Genomic DNA, 14,187 nt, shown 5'->3' with positions numbered 1-14,187 from the left:
TAAACTAGCAAAACCAAAATGACATTTCAAAGCAACAGTCTTCATCTGATAGTTGAAATCACCATCTTGCACCTTATACAGAAATTCAGAAGGACCACAATGGTTGCCTAACACAGGAGATTGAGCTATTATACAATGAAAGACAACATGAAATTATTTTTTGGACAAGAGCAGCAGACAGCTGGCTTCATGAAGTAGTGTAAAAAAAATGTGTAAGTAGGAGACAAAATTCAAAATAATCCCCATACACGTAATGATTAACCTGGCATTTTTAAAAAAACACCCACACACATCTGCAGGACACAAACATTTAGACACCATATAAGTTCTGAAAATAAAACTAATGTTGGCTAAGAATGAAGTGCAAAGAACTCAATGAAAATAAGTTAACTTGGGGCATGTCACATGACCTCCTTATAGAGCACAAAATAAAATTTGCATTGGTGCCTCAATGGCACAAGAAATTAAAGGATCAGTAAAAAGCTTTAAACAGCACAAGGAGTTATGTAATCTAATGCAGAAGACTAGTAAGAACAACAAACATATCAGAACAGTATAAACTACAAAAATATCTGCTGTACAATTACATTATAAAGAAAGAATTCTTCAGACTGACAAAAATGACCCAACTTTGGCTAACAGTTCATATGAGAGGCTGTTGTTGCATGTATTAATTCATCCATTATTTTATTAACTTTATCACAGAACCGAAACGATGAAATGCTTTAAAATGTACTCTAGCACAGACAAACATGCTAGCTATTATAGTTATAATCAGATCACTTAAACATTCAAATGTTCCAGAAACAGGGATCATTTTTTAAACATCCTAAAAGTAGCCATGACCTGTTATGGATCAACACACAACATGTTATGTTGGGAGAAGGATATTACCCATGCTGGTAATAGTAGTAATAACAGTAGTAGAAAAGCCATAAAATTTTGTCTTCTAAAAAAAAAATTTTGGAATGATATATATAAAAATGCCATTCTACAATGAATTATGCCTACATAGAAAATTATTCCTCTCAACATTTTATATTGTTGTCAAAACCAGCTACAAAAAGACATAGCAAATGTCATTCTAAAACTGCTTGCAGGTAAAAATAGCAAATCAGTCTTATTGCTTTTCAGAATATTTCAAAAGGCAAGGAAATTATGGAAGTACCATCCAAAAAGAGGAATCTCTTACTTGTAAGGATAATACAAGTATGATTTAACAAGTACAGCCAAATGCCAGGCTGCAATTCTGAAACAGTTAACTAACAGTTTATAGATTCTATATGAGATGCAACAAGAATCTACGTCATAAGAATTTAATATTATACTTTAAAGCTTTCATGACTTTGCTGAGAAACAGCAGCCACTTTACGGCAGGGAAAAAATGCACCACTTAAACACAGAGTTAGAATACTGTATCGGATTCAGGCAATAGAGAACTGCCCCTCACAATGCTGTACTCTCAACAGGTGAAGGTGAGCGCACTGGTGTTGGAAGCGGTATCTGGCAACGGCCCTCCTCTATAGGTTGAAGTGGAGGCTGATTTGCTGATGGGGTCAGTGCTTCCGGTGTTGTTGACTCAGATGAGCTAGGACTCCGACCTAATAAAAATTTAATTGGCAAAACTGTAGTGCTTACAGGTATGCTTGTTGTCATAAAATATAATTTACAAATTACATTAAAGGTATAATGGCACAGTACAAATACACAAGGCAACTCATCTTTGCAAATCACAGAATCAGGGTTGATTTTTCAGTGGAGTTGGAAATGAAATGAGCGCATGGAATTGTTGGCCAGGAGGCGTATCCAAGGAAGTTCGACCGCCAAGTGCAAGTCTAATTTCAGTCAATGCCACATTGGGCAATTTGCATGCTGGTGGTGATGAAATTATGATGAGGACAACACAACACCCAGTCCAAGAGCAGAGAAAATCTCAAACCCAGCTGGGAATCAAACCCGGGCCCGCTTGCACGTGAAGCAAGCACCCGCTTACGCACACAGGTGTTCAGTGGGATTTAACACGAATATAAAGTAAGATGAATTATTGTGCTGGGAGATCACCTTTGAAACTCGAGTTATTATAATAACAAGAAACTTAAGAATCACACAGTCCAATGCAATTTTTGTGAAAAGTCACCTCTGGCATCTTGCACTAGATATATGTAGTTTTTACGAGATAAAATGGCGTATTGGGTACCTTCGTGATCAACTTTTCCATCACAACTACAACTTTACTGGCACATACATATTCATGAAAATACTGTATACAAACTTTAAAGACATGTGAAAAAGCAGTCAATACAACGTGTACCGAATGGTGCCAACTTTTACTGATCGGTACTTGGGTGCTGGCATCAAGCTTATAGTATATTATTATAGCTACCACCTCTATTGGTGCCTCACAACATGCTAATTTACATAGGTTACCAATTAATAATAATATTGGTATGGATGCAGCTCCACAGTGTCAGTATTGGCTCTCGAGGAAAAAAATTTGGCAACCACTTGTCCAGATATTCAAAGCCTGTGCTTCAGCTTCTTTCAAAGCTTATCACTGCCTCCTTCAAACTTGCAGGACTTTGTTTACATTTTCATAGTGGCATAATTCTGTATTAATGATTATGAATTTTCTGGGGAAACTAACTATTCACAATTAACAACAGAAGACTTTAAAATGTTATGTCCAAATCCTTTTGACATGCAATTATGTTTTCATCTTTTACCACCCATTGATTCTGTCGTGCTGTGGAACAAATGCTGAATCTCATGTACCCTTATGTCACTGACATGATCAGTTATCTTGCATGCTGCCAACTTTATTGTACAAAAACTTTGTCAAAACACTTTAGTGACACTGCATAGTGAAGCAGAGAGTACATCAACAGAAAGAGAGCAAGATACTTCAAACTCCTTAATTTCTTCTCCTCAGAATAGAAGTAGTACACTAACTGAGACAATCTGAGAATTATAATGAAGAGTAATGGCTTCAGAAGTCTTTAAATGGCATGGGGACATAAGGAGTTCAATACACCATACTAAGTCCAGCCATTCCGTATCAATCTCATGGTCCTGCCACTATGGTTATTCACCATTTCTCACGTCCCACAGACCTCTCTCCATGGAAGCCATGTAATGCAACTAATTTAACATAAAACTAACTTATTCGGCTCATCCTCCGGGATTGTCTTAGATGCAAAATTTACCTAGGCACACTACCAACAACAACATAATTTAATCCATATTGAAAAAGTTAAACACTGAAAGGACAAGTCTCCTCCAACACCACTCCCACTGGACAAGTCTCCTACAACAGCACCTCCCCCCCCCCCCCCCCCGCCCACCACCACTTCTATCACAAACAAATATTTTATATCATACTAAGTCTCCTACACTGAAATGACAACAACAAAACTTATTTTTGCTACTTCCTCTCAACATTAGTCTTCAGAATATTTTAGTTAGGAACTACTTATACATTATTCAAATTTTCTTGTGACATTTTTGATCCTAATCCATCTTAATCTCTTACTGCTTCCTGTCCTATGCACCTGTAACTTTATTTTTTTTCCCCCAGTTTTATTTCCCCTATGGTCTATTCTACTTGTGGAGAATACTTAGATGCAGAGATGATATGCACACTCTGCTGAAGTAGAAATTTAGACAAGGAGGATATCCTGTACAAAGGGGAAATGTTGAGAATTGGTTTAATAAATGTCAAAAGACTTTGACAGATGAACAATAACCGGCAAAAAGGGAAATATACTGAGCATATTACATACGTAGTTAAAGGTAGATGTCCAATAATTCTTATGTCAATGCAAATACTTAAAAATTCAATATGAATGTGAAGAAGAAAACGTGTGAGGTAATAGCCGATATCAAGTACGTTCAATTGCTGATTCTGTCATGAGGCTTTTATAAGTACTTTAGGTGTGGTTATGTCATTAGAATGAATACTGAACATGCTCCAGTCAAGGAACCATCTCAGGATTTGCCTTAACCAATTAAGGTGAAGTATAGGAAGCTGGTATCCTGGGGGTCATACAGGAATATGAAGAAAGGTAGGAAATATAGTTTGGTTCCACATGGGGACAAGAAACAAACTGCATAGTGTCCGAGTAGTCAACATCAAATATTCAGCACAAATTGATAAATTTCCAAAGCATTGAATACCGTATTACACTTTAGACCAGTATGTGTTGGGCAAAGTTGTGAGGGTTGGAAAAGACCCACTGCAGCGCAATAGTCATGGTAGACAGTTGCTGTGAAAACAAAGAAAGCTGTATCATAGATTTAAAGAAAGTCAAAGTCTAGCTGACCAGCAACAGCTGCCTAAAGCCAAAATGAACATTAGATGAACTATGTGAGAGGCGTTCAATGAATTTTAAAGTAAAATTTTATCAATCAATCAGACAAAACACCCTAAGCAGTTTTGGTTCTATGTCGCAAGTAAGTGGCTCAAAATAATCTCTTTAGTCATTCAGTAACCATATTGGAACTCACTCAGAAAAAAGGGGGAGAGCAGCAAAATGTTGATTTTGATCTTTCAAAATTGTTTTATCACAGAAGATCACAATATGTATCTTCCTTTCAATGATCACATTATGTCAAACAGGAAGACATTGAGATAAGTGATTACTGAACAGAAACACAGTTAAAAATCACTTAAATGTGGATGGCATCTGAACTGGATGAGATACTTTTAAGAGTCTACATTGATTATCTGAAATAACTTGCTAATCTACTAGCAGCAGTTTACTGTAATTCATGGGAACAACAAAGAGTACCAAACAATCACGAATTAGTTCTGGCAATTCCGATTTTCAAGGAGGATTATGAAACAGAACCACAATTATAGAACTACACTGCAGTGACAAAAGTCGTCGGATACCTCCTAACAACATGTCAGACCACTTTTTGCCTGGTGCAGTGCAGCAACTCGACATGGCATGGACTCAACAAGTCGTCAGAAGTCCGCTACAGCAATACTAAACCATGCTGCCTCTATTGCAAAAGTGTTGCTGGTGCAGGACTTTATGCACAAACCGACCACTTGATTATGTCAGACGATCTCATTAGCCAAGTCATTCACTCAAATTGTCCAGAATGTTCTTCAAACCAATCACGAACAATTGTGGCCCTGTAACACTGTACACTGTCATCCATAATAATTCTGTCATTGTTTGGGAACAACAAATAGTCTCCGAGAAGCCAAACATAAGCATTTCCAGTCAATGATCGATGCAGTAGGACCAGAGGACCCAGTCCATTCCCTGTAAACATGGCCCACACCATTACGCAGCCACCACCAGCTTGTGCAGTGTCTTGTTGACAACTTGGGTCCATGGCTTCGTGGGGTCTGTGGCATACACTAATCCTACCATCAGCTCTCTCTCTCTCTCTCTCTCTCTCTCTCTCTCTCTCTCTCTCTCTCTCTCTCTCTCTCTCCCCCCCCCCCCCTTTTTTTTGTGTCATCGGTCTTCTGGCTGGCTGGTTTACGGCGGCTCGCCACGAATTCCTCTCCTGTGTCTATCTCTTCAATGTAGAACTTGCAACCTACGTCCTCAATTATTTGGTGGATGTGTTTCAATCTCTGTCTTCCTCTACAATTTTTGTCCTCTACAGCTCCCTCTAGTACCATGGATGTCATTTCCTGATGTCTTAACAGATGCCTTATCATCCAGTCCCTTCTCCTGGTCAATGTTTTCCACATATTCCTTTCAGATTCTGCGCAGAACGTCCTCATTCCTTACCTTATCAGTCCACCTAATTTTCAACATTCATCTGTAGCACCACATCTAATGCTTTGATTCTCTTCTGTTCTGGTTTTCCCCCAGTCCATGTTTCTCCACCATAAAGTGCTGTGTTCCAGACATACAGACTCAGAAATTTCTTGCTCAAATTAAGGCCTATGTTTGATACATGCAGACTTCTCTTGGCCAGGAATGTCCTTTTTCCCAGTGCTAGTCTTGCTTTTGATGTCCTCCTTGCTCCGCCCCTCATTGGTTATTTTGCTGCCTAGGTAGTAGAATTCCTTAACTTCATCTACTTTGTGACCATCAATCCTGATGTTAATTTTCTAACTGTTCTCATTTCTCATTCAGCAGATCATTTAAATCTTCTTCATTTTCACTCAGGATAGCAATGTCATCAGAAAATCTTATCATTGATATTCTTTAACCTTGCATTTTAATTCCACTCTTGAACCTTTCTTTTATTTCCATCATTGCTTCTTCGATGTACAGATTGAACAGTATGAGGCATCAGCTCTTACCAACTGAAATCAGGACTCCACTGACCTGGCCATCGTTTTCCAGTCGTCTATGGTCCAACCAATATGGTCAAAAGCCCAGGAGAGGCACTGCAGATGGTGTCATGCTGTTAACGAAGGCGCTCGGTCAGTCATCTGCTGCCATTGCTCGTAAGCACCAAATTTCATTGCAGTGTAGTAACGGATCTGTTCATGATACATCCCTCATTAATTTCTGCCGTTATTTCACAATGTCACTTGTCTGTCAGCACTGACAACTCTATGCAAACACTGCTGCTCTCAGTTGTTAACTGCCTAACGATTTTCAAAATAAAATGTCCCATTCATCTAGCTCCAGCTATCATTCTGCATACAAAGTCTGTGAATTCCCATTGTTAGGGCATAATCACATCGGAAACCTGTTCACATGAGTACAAATGAAAGCTCTGCCGATTCACTGCCCTTTTATACCTTGCGTACACAAGACCAAATCATCTGTATATACGCATATCGCTGTCCCACGACTTGTCACCTCACTGCATGTCATGAGCGTCAATCTATTGTAGAAATATGGAACTTACTTTATTCTTTCTCACGTTTGGAGACTAAGGATCTCCTCTACAAATATCAACAGTGTTTGTGAAACTCTGAGCAATGTAGTCAAAGTGTCCAGGTTGGTGTCATGCTCCTTGATTTACAAAAGGCATTCAGTACAGTTCTGCACCACTGTATTGTGAACAAAATATGACCTTATGAAGTATACGATAATATTTGTGACTGGATTCAGGTCGTCTTTGCAGACCGAACTGACTGACTGTAACAGGGTGAAACCAACACAAGTAAAAGCAAATTTTGGGAGCAGCTCAAGAGTGTTTATTTTTATTCTGTTATTTTACATGTCTAGTTCTGTATGACCAAATTGAGGAGCAAATCTAAATGGCCATGGAATGTGTCAGTACGTGAAATTGCAACAAGAAAGTAGTAACAGATAAAATAAAATGTTTCTGAATCCTAAAAAGACAATCTATAATGTTATATAAACACAAACAACAATGTGACATAGGAAGCAGCTTAATCAAGGAACTCCAATAGAATAGAAGGAGTGACTCATGATGAAACTCTTCATTTTACATTTGAAATGCATGGATTACCGCTAAGATTTTTGAATTCTTGTGCTAGCTTATTGAAAATGGATGCAGCAGAATATTGTATGTCTTTCTGTATGAGAGCCAGGGAGGTACAACCCTAATAAAGACTGGATTTCTACCTCTTATTAACTGAGTGAAAGCTGCTAATTTAGGTGTGTGTACATGTATGGGCCAATGTCAAAAGACCCAGATTAATGAACAGGAGTCAACAAGAGGCCCGAATTCACAGCACTTATTGCCCAAACCACCCGTTTCTGAGCCAAAAATATATTTTGGGAATGGGAATTTACCCCAAAATATAGTATCATACATCATAAGCAAACGAAAATAAGCAAAGTACAATTCTTTTCTTGTCAAACTACCACTTACTTCAGATAGCATTCTAATAGCAAATATGGCAGCATAAAGTCTTTGAACAAGGTTCTGAATGTAGGCTTTCCATGATAGTTTACTATCTATCTGAACAAACAGAAATTTTAACTGTTCAGTTTCACTAATCATATGCCCATTCAGCAACACCAAAATGTCAGGTTTTGTTGAATTGTATGTTAGAAACTGTAAAAACTGAGATTTACTGTGATTTAGTGTGAGTTTATTTTCAACAAGACATGAACTTTTATCTTGAACTGAACTATTTTAAACAGTGCCAACATCGCACACAACACCCTTTACTACCAAGCTAGCGTCATCAGCAAACAGAAATATTTTAGAATAACCTGTAATACTATGAGGCTCATCATTTATATAAATAAAGAACAGGAGTGGCCCCTGCAACGACCCCTGAAGCACCCCCATTTAACCATGCACCACTCGGACCCCCACCCCATAGCCACTCTCAACACTGTGGAGAATGACCTTTTGCTGTCTGTCCTTAAAGTAAGAGGTGAACCAATTGTGAGCTACTCCCCATATTCCATAATGGTCCAACTTCTGAGCAATATTCTGTGTTTAACAAAATGAAACATCCTAATTACATAAAAAAAGGATGCCTAGTGTTTGAAATATTTTGTTTAATCCACCGAATACCTCACTGAGAAAACAGAATATACGCAGCCATTTCTGAAAGGTTGTTCAGAGACGATGCTGCAGTCTATATAGAGGCTGCAAAGCCTGAAGACTTTTGCAAAACGTAAGATGATTGGGGCAAGGACTGACAGTTGACCATGAACATAAATACTGCACCAAAAAAGATGAAGATATTCAATACTGTTCAATTACTCGAGTTGTGATAACTCACAGGAAACAGCAACAACTATAAAATACCTTGAAGTAACCATCCAGATCAATCTAACTTTTTCTTTAGAAGAATTTTAGGGAAATTTAATTCATTCATGAAAGAAGTGGCTTACATAACACTTTTAAGACCAATAATTCAGCATTGTTCCTAAGGTTGGGACATTTACCAGGTCGGATTAACACAGAGTTATCCGTAAGTAGCGCTGGGGTTACAGAAGATGGTGTGGAAACTACAAGACATACAGAAAATAAACACTACCAGTGGACAGAGATTCGTTCCAAGTTTTAGCGCTTTATGGGCACCATTTGTGACATGGTAAATGTCAATATGTGCAGGCAATTCACTGAAGTCACTGCTGCTGTGGCAGGAAGGTCCAACACCAGCAGTGCACTTTGAAAATTTGTTCACAGATGGTCCATCTACAGGCACTAACTAATCTGATGTAACAATACAGAGCGGATAATTTTTCAAAACGTTCCAATACGCCTGCCCCCTAGTGGCGCACTCTGCAACAAAGGCACGACATGTATTACGAATCAATACGTTATGATATGTTCTATCCATGGATCTGCTTCCATTTTTCTGTAAGTTATAGTTTTTGCACAGTCATCTTCTGAAGCCTGGGAGATACTTATGAATAGCCCCATAAAGAAGAGAAGATCAGGGCCACATTTTGTCATGGGATTGTTTAGCAAATACGAGAGCATTACAGAGATTCTCTTTTACAGAGATTCTCAACAAACTTCAGCAAGAAACACTCTTGAGAGAGGTGATTTAAATCGCCACAATAAGAAGAGTCAAGCAACGTATTACTTCCTGCTTAATGTGCAATGCAAAATGGCCACAATGAGAAAATCAGTAATTAGAGGTCATATAGAGATTTATTATGTGTTGTTCTTCCATGCCCCATTCTAGAATGGAATTTCTGATTTATTCACTAGACCAGCAGCGGAGTGTGCTGATTTTTTGAAGGTATCATGTAAGTACGCCCACTAACCTATGATCACACGAGAAGAAACAAAAAATTGAGTTTGACAGGACAGAGAACTAACTGCAATACTTTACTGACATACAAATTATGATGTAGACTGTTTCAAATCGGTACGTAAAAACATAACTGTATTTCATATTACATCCTCAGAAGTTGCCTTTAAAATTTGAAACATGTATGAAAACTAAATATTACAAATATTACAGTGCAGCAAGAAAAAGACAGTTTGATATTAACAAAGAAATGTATGTTGGTGAGAGACAGTCTGAAAAAGTTTGTAAGACTGTTGCTGGATAGGTTGCACTGAAAAATAATTGTTAAGAAAAGAATTTTATACTCTGTGCCATTTCAGAGATAATTGGCATTGAAGATAGCCAATGAGGACATTGTGTGTGCAAATTCAAGTGTTCTTTGTCTGGCTTTCTAAAACAAAACAAGAGAGAGATACAAAATTTGGACAGATAAAGGTTGAGCAGTCTCGTGTGCAATCATCTACACCAAGATAACAACTGACTCAAACTGTACCTGGTGGGTCTCTTGAATTGGTGCACATAATTGTCCGATAGCTTAACTTTAATGCTAATTAACTCAGAAATGGCACAACATACTGAACTTTTTTCTGAACAGTTATTTCTCAACACAACCTATCCTGCAACACCCTTACAAGTTTTCAGGTTGTTTATAGCTACTTTGCATAAATAATAATAATAGACTACTACTATACACAAACACATGTGCACTATAACCTCTTCCAATACAATATGTCATTAAAATAATATTTGTGTTTACCACCATGGTACTCCATATCAGTAGTATTTTTCTCTGTATTAAGATGCACATTCAATTAAGAATCAACTCATTATGTTATATGCACAATACTTAGGCTTTCATAAATTTGCCTGATTAGTCAGCTACCTTTAATGAATGAACTATTAATAGTTATTTCAGCATCCACAGTTATTAGCTCTTGCCAGAAATAATAATTCATTTGTAACTTGAGAAAATTAATCACTATTCTCTGACGAGAAGAAGAGGCATTGAGGCCAGACAGGCACGTAGGAAGACCAAATGTTGGCTTAACTAAGTTTATGGACAATGCTGCAAAAATTTTGGTGAACTCAGATTATTTAGTTAGTTTTTTGCCTGTTCTGCAATCACAACTGCAACCTCTCACTATGGTGTGGAATGAGTCAGTTCATATCGTCTCACACTCACATTCCAATAACATTCAGCAAAAGCTATTTCAAGGATGCCGATCACTGTTTACAACAAGAAATACTTTGTTTACTTCAGTCTAGCAGAGAAAAATAATGTTAAATGTTACTGTAATTGGCAAAACATTACAATACAACTTAGCACATAAATCATGAAACACTTACCCGTATAATTAAATATATCGAACTCAAGATCCTTTGGCAGTGGTTTATCTACTGAAAGGTGCATTGCTAGTCCTTCCAACCAAACCTCCATAACCTCAAATGGAGGCCTGTATAAAAAAAAGAAAAGTCAGTCTCATAATACATTCAAAACTCCAACTAATACTATCAGAGTATGAAGACATTAAGAAGCAATATTTCCATAGATGTTTCTACAACTATTTCCATCAAAGGAAGTTTTTTCCTTCAAGAAACATTACTGTGGGTAAATTTAGATACACGACTGCCACTTCACTTACAAGTCAGACAGGTAGAGTAGTGTTTTATTACAAAATATGTGTTGAATATACTTTGGATTTGCCAAAATTAAATATATCAAACACCTTGTTCAATATGAGATGAATTCTTAATTTCAGTCATGTTTTACAAAAACAGCAATGGGGAACGTATTTTTCCTTTTCATTAACAAGTTGTCTGATCACATTGGAAAAGTTTTCATCAAGTATGGGATTTAAATAATTTTGGAACTACCGAGAAAATATGTGAATTCCTTGCAGCTGCAAAACATTTGTATTCAATATGGAGAGCACTAAAGAAAATTTTGTGGCACTAATGTTTTAGCCTAGAGAATCATGAAAACATGTCTACAGCACCAATAGAAATTTATAACCACAATAATTGTAACAGGAAAGAAGGGGGAATTTAATAAAATAAAATATGGATTCCAACTTTGTAGCAATACAGTAATTCTGACGATTCGCTACTTGTAATTGAGAACTATGTTATTTGTCAGATATGATCAAATGCTTTTGTCATCACATGACAAATTGTGGTGCTCTGTAGCTCATACTACGACTATTAATTTGAGGGCCCCTCAGCTTTCAACACAGTTGCCAGTTAATACAAACTAAAACTGGAAATACTGCCCACAGAAGAGAATAAAACGTAAGTAGATAGTGTCATATGTTACCATCGCAATGAAGTTTCTTGCAAAACAACAAAATCCTTATGATGAAGCTGTGACTTTAAAATTTAAATTGGGACTGTAAAAATACTGTATAGGTAGTAGGCCAAATTTACTATTACATGTTCCATATATTTCATTGTCTTGGTTTGGGAAGAATAGCCACTATAGCTAACACTAAATACACACATCAAAAAAAGTTTTGCATCACCTCATTTCTGAGAGTTCCAGAACCTGTACAGAAAACTGGAATAGAGATCAACATAAACATCATTTCTGCCCTTTTTACTGCTCATGAACACCATACATTGCGTGCTGTACCACCATACAGCGAGACCTTCAAAGGTGGTGGTTCAGATTGCTGCACACATTGGTACCTCTGATGTCTAGTAGCACGTCCTCTTGCATTGATGCATGCCTGTATTCGCTGTGGCAGTGCATCCACAAGTTCATCAAGGCACTGTTGTTCCAGATTGTTCCACTTCTCAATGGTGATTCGGCATACATCTCTCAGAGAGACTGGTGGGTCATACCATCCATAAACAGCCCTTTTCAATCTATCACAGGCACATTCTATGGAGTTCATGTCTGGAGAACATGCTGGCCACTCTAGTCAAGCGATGTCGTTATCTTGGGAAGTCCTTCACAAGATGTGCATGATGGGGGCACGAATTATTGCCCACGCAGACAAATTTCTTGCCAATATGCTGCTGATATGGTTGCACCATCAGTCGGAGTATGGCATTCACATATCGTACAGCCATTACGGCCCCTCCCATAACCACCAGCGGCATACATCGGCCCCACGTAATGCCACCCCAAAAAAGCAGGAAACCTCCATCTTGCTGCACTTGCTGGACAGTGTGTCTAAGGAGGTCAGCCTGACTGTGTTGCCTCCAAACACATCTCTGACGATTGTCTGGTTGAAGGCATGTGCGACACTCATCAGTGAAGAGAATGTGATGTCAATCCTCAGCAGTCCATCTGGCACGTTGTTGGGTCTATCTGTACCACGTTGCATGGTCTCATGGTGCAAAGATGGACCTCGCCATGGCCGTTGGGAGTGAAGCTGCGCATCATGCAGCCTATTGCGCACAGCTTAAGTCTTAACATCCTGTGGCTGCACGAAAAGCATTATTCAACATAATGGCACTGCTGTCAGGATTCCTTCGAGCCATAATATGTCGGTAGTGGTCATCCACTGCAATAGCAGCCCTTGGGCGGCCTGAGCAAGGCATGTCATCGACAGTTCCTGTCTCTCTGTATCTCCTCCATGTCCGAACAACATCGCTTTGGTTCACTCCGAGATGCCTGGATGCTTCCCTTGTTGAGAGCCCTTCCTGGTGCCCAGTAACAATGCTGACAAGATCGAACCGCGGTACTGACCGTCTAAGCATGGTTGAACAACAGATAACACAAGTCGTGTACCTCCTTCCTGATGGAATGACTGGAACTGATCGACTGTCTGACCTCCTCTGTCTAAGACACTGCTCATGCATGGTTGTTTATATCTTTGGGCAGGTTTAGTGACATCTCTGAACAGTCAAAGGGACTGTGACTGTGATACAATATCAATAGTCAACTTCTATCTTAAGGAGTTCTGGGAATCGGGGCGATGTGAAACTTTTTTTGAATTGTGTAGTTTTATACACTGACCACAGCCTCTCAGCCTAGCTGTTTTAACAAAGGAATTGCATCTTGCATCCAGTACAGTAAATGTAGATACTGCAGAATCAGCACTAACACAAAAAGCATTTTTGTCAATATTAACTGTTAGTGGGCACTGAGCCCTACCACAGTCTCAACGACAATTTTTTGACGTTCCATTTCATGACACCAATGTAGTCTCATGGCCTTGGGAGAAAGATCACTTCTAAACCTCGGATGAAATTGCTCAAGACACTAATTCTCATTCACTGATAGAATTCAAGTACCTCAAGCAGAGGATGATTTCAAAGAGCCTCTGATCACTTCCAACTGTTGCTATAATAAGTGTCTCTTGGGACTGTGATAACCATCAGAATACAATCATTCTCACGACTTTCACAATGAAACCTTTAGAGGCTGTTAAAGCTAATTCTTAACACATCTACAATTCCCACACACAGACTGCTACTCACTGTAAAGATGACATGCTGAGTTGTAGACAAGCAGAACAAAAAGACCACTACGCAATCACATTTCGGCCAAAACAACCCAAACTGCTGTCCACCAGGATGAA

The 14,187-nt window shown here is 38.5% G+C and overlaps 1 protein-coding gene across 1 annotated transcript in view; it reads right to left on the bottom strand.

Moving 5' to 3' along the window:
* Positions 1–1,311: 1,311 nt before the first annotated feature.
* LOC124712020 (LIM domain kinase 1) overlaps positions 1,312–14,187 on the bottom strand; it is a 163,686-nt gene continuing 150,810 nt past the window's right edge. Inside the window, exons 13-14 of the mRNA XM_047242311.1 lie at positions 11,006–11,112; positions 1,312–1,601 (exon numbers count right to left, since the gene is read on the bottom strand). Coding sequence (XP_047098267.1) covers positions 1,447–1,601; positions 11,006–11,112 — 262 coding nt within the window. The 3' untranslated portion in view covers positions 1,312–1,446. The remainder of the gene's footprint in view (positions 1,602–11,005; positions 11,113–14,187) is intronic.

This window comes from Schistocerca piceifrons, chromosome 8 (genome assembly GCF_021461385.2).
Source record: "Schistocerca piceifrons isolate TAMUIC-IGC-003096 chromosome 8, iqSchPice1.1, whole genome shotgun sequence".
Taxonomy (NCBI): Eukaryota; Metazoa; Arthropoda; class Insecta; order Orthoptera; family Acrididae; genus Schistocerca; species Schistocerca piceifrons.
Note: the sequence above shows the minus strand (reverse complement) of the source record. Positions and strands in the feature narration are given on the sequence as shown.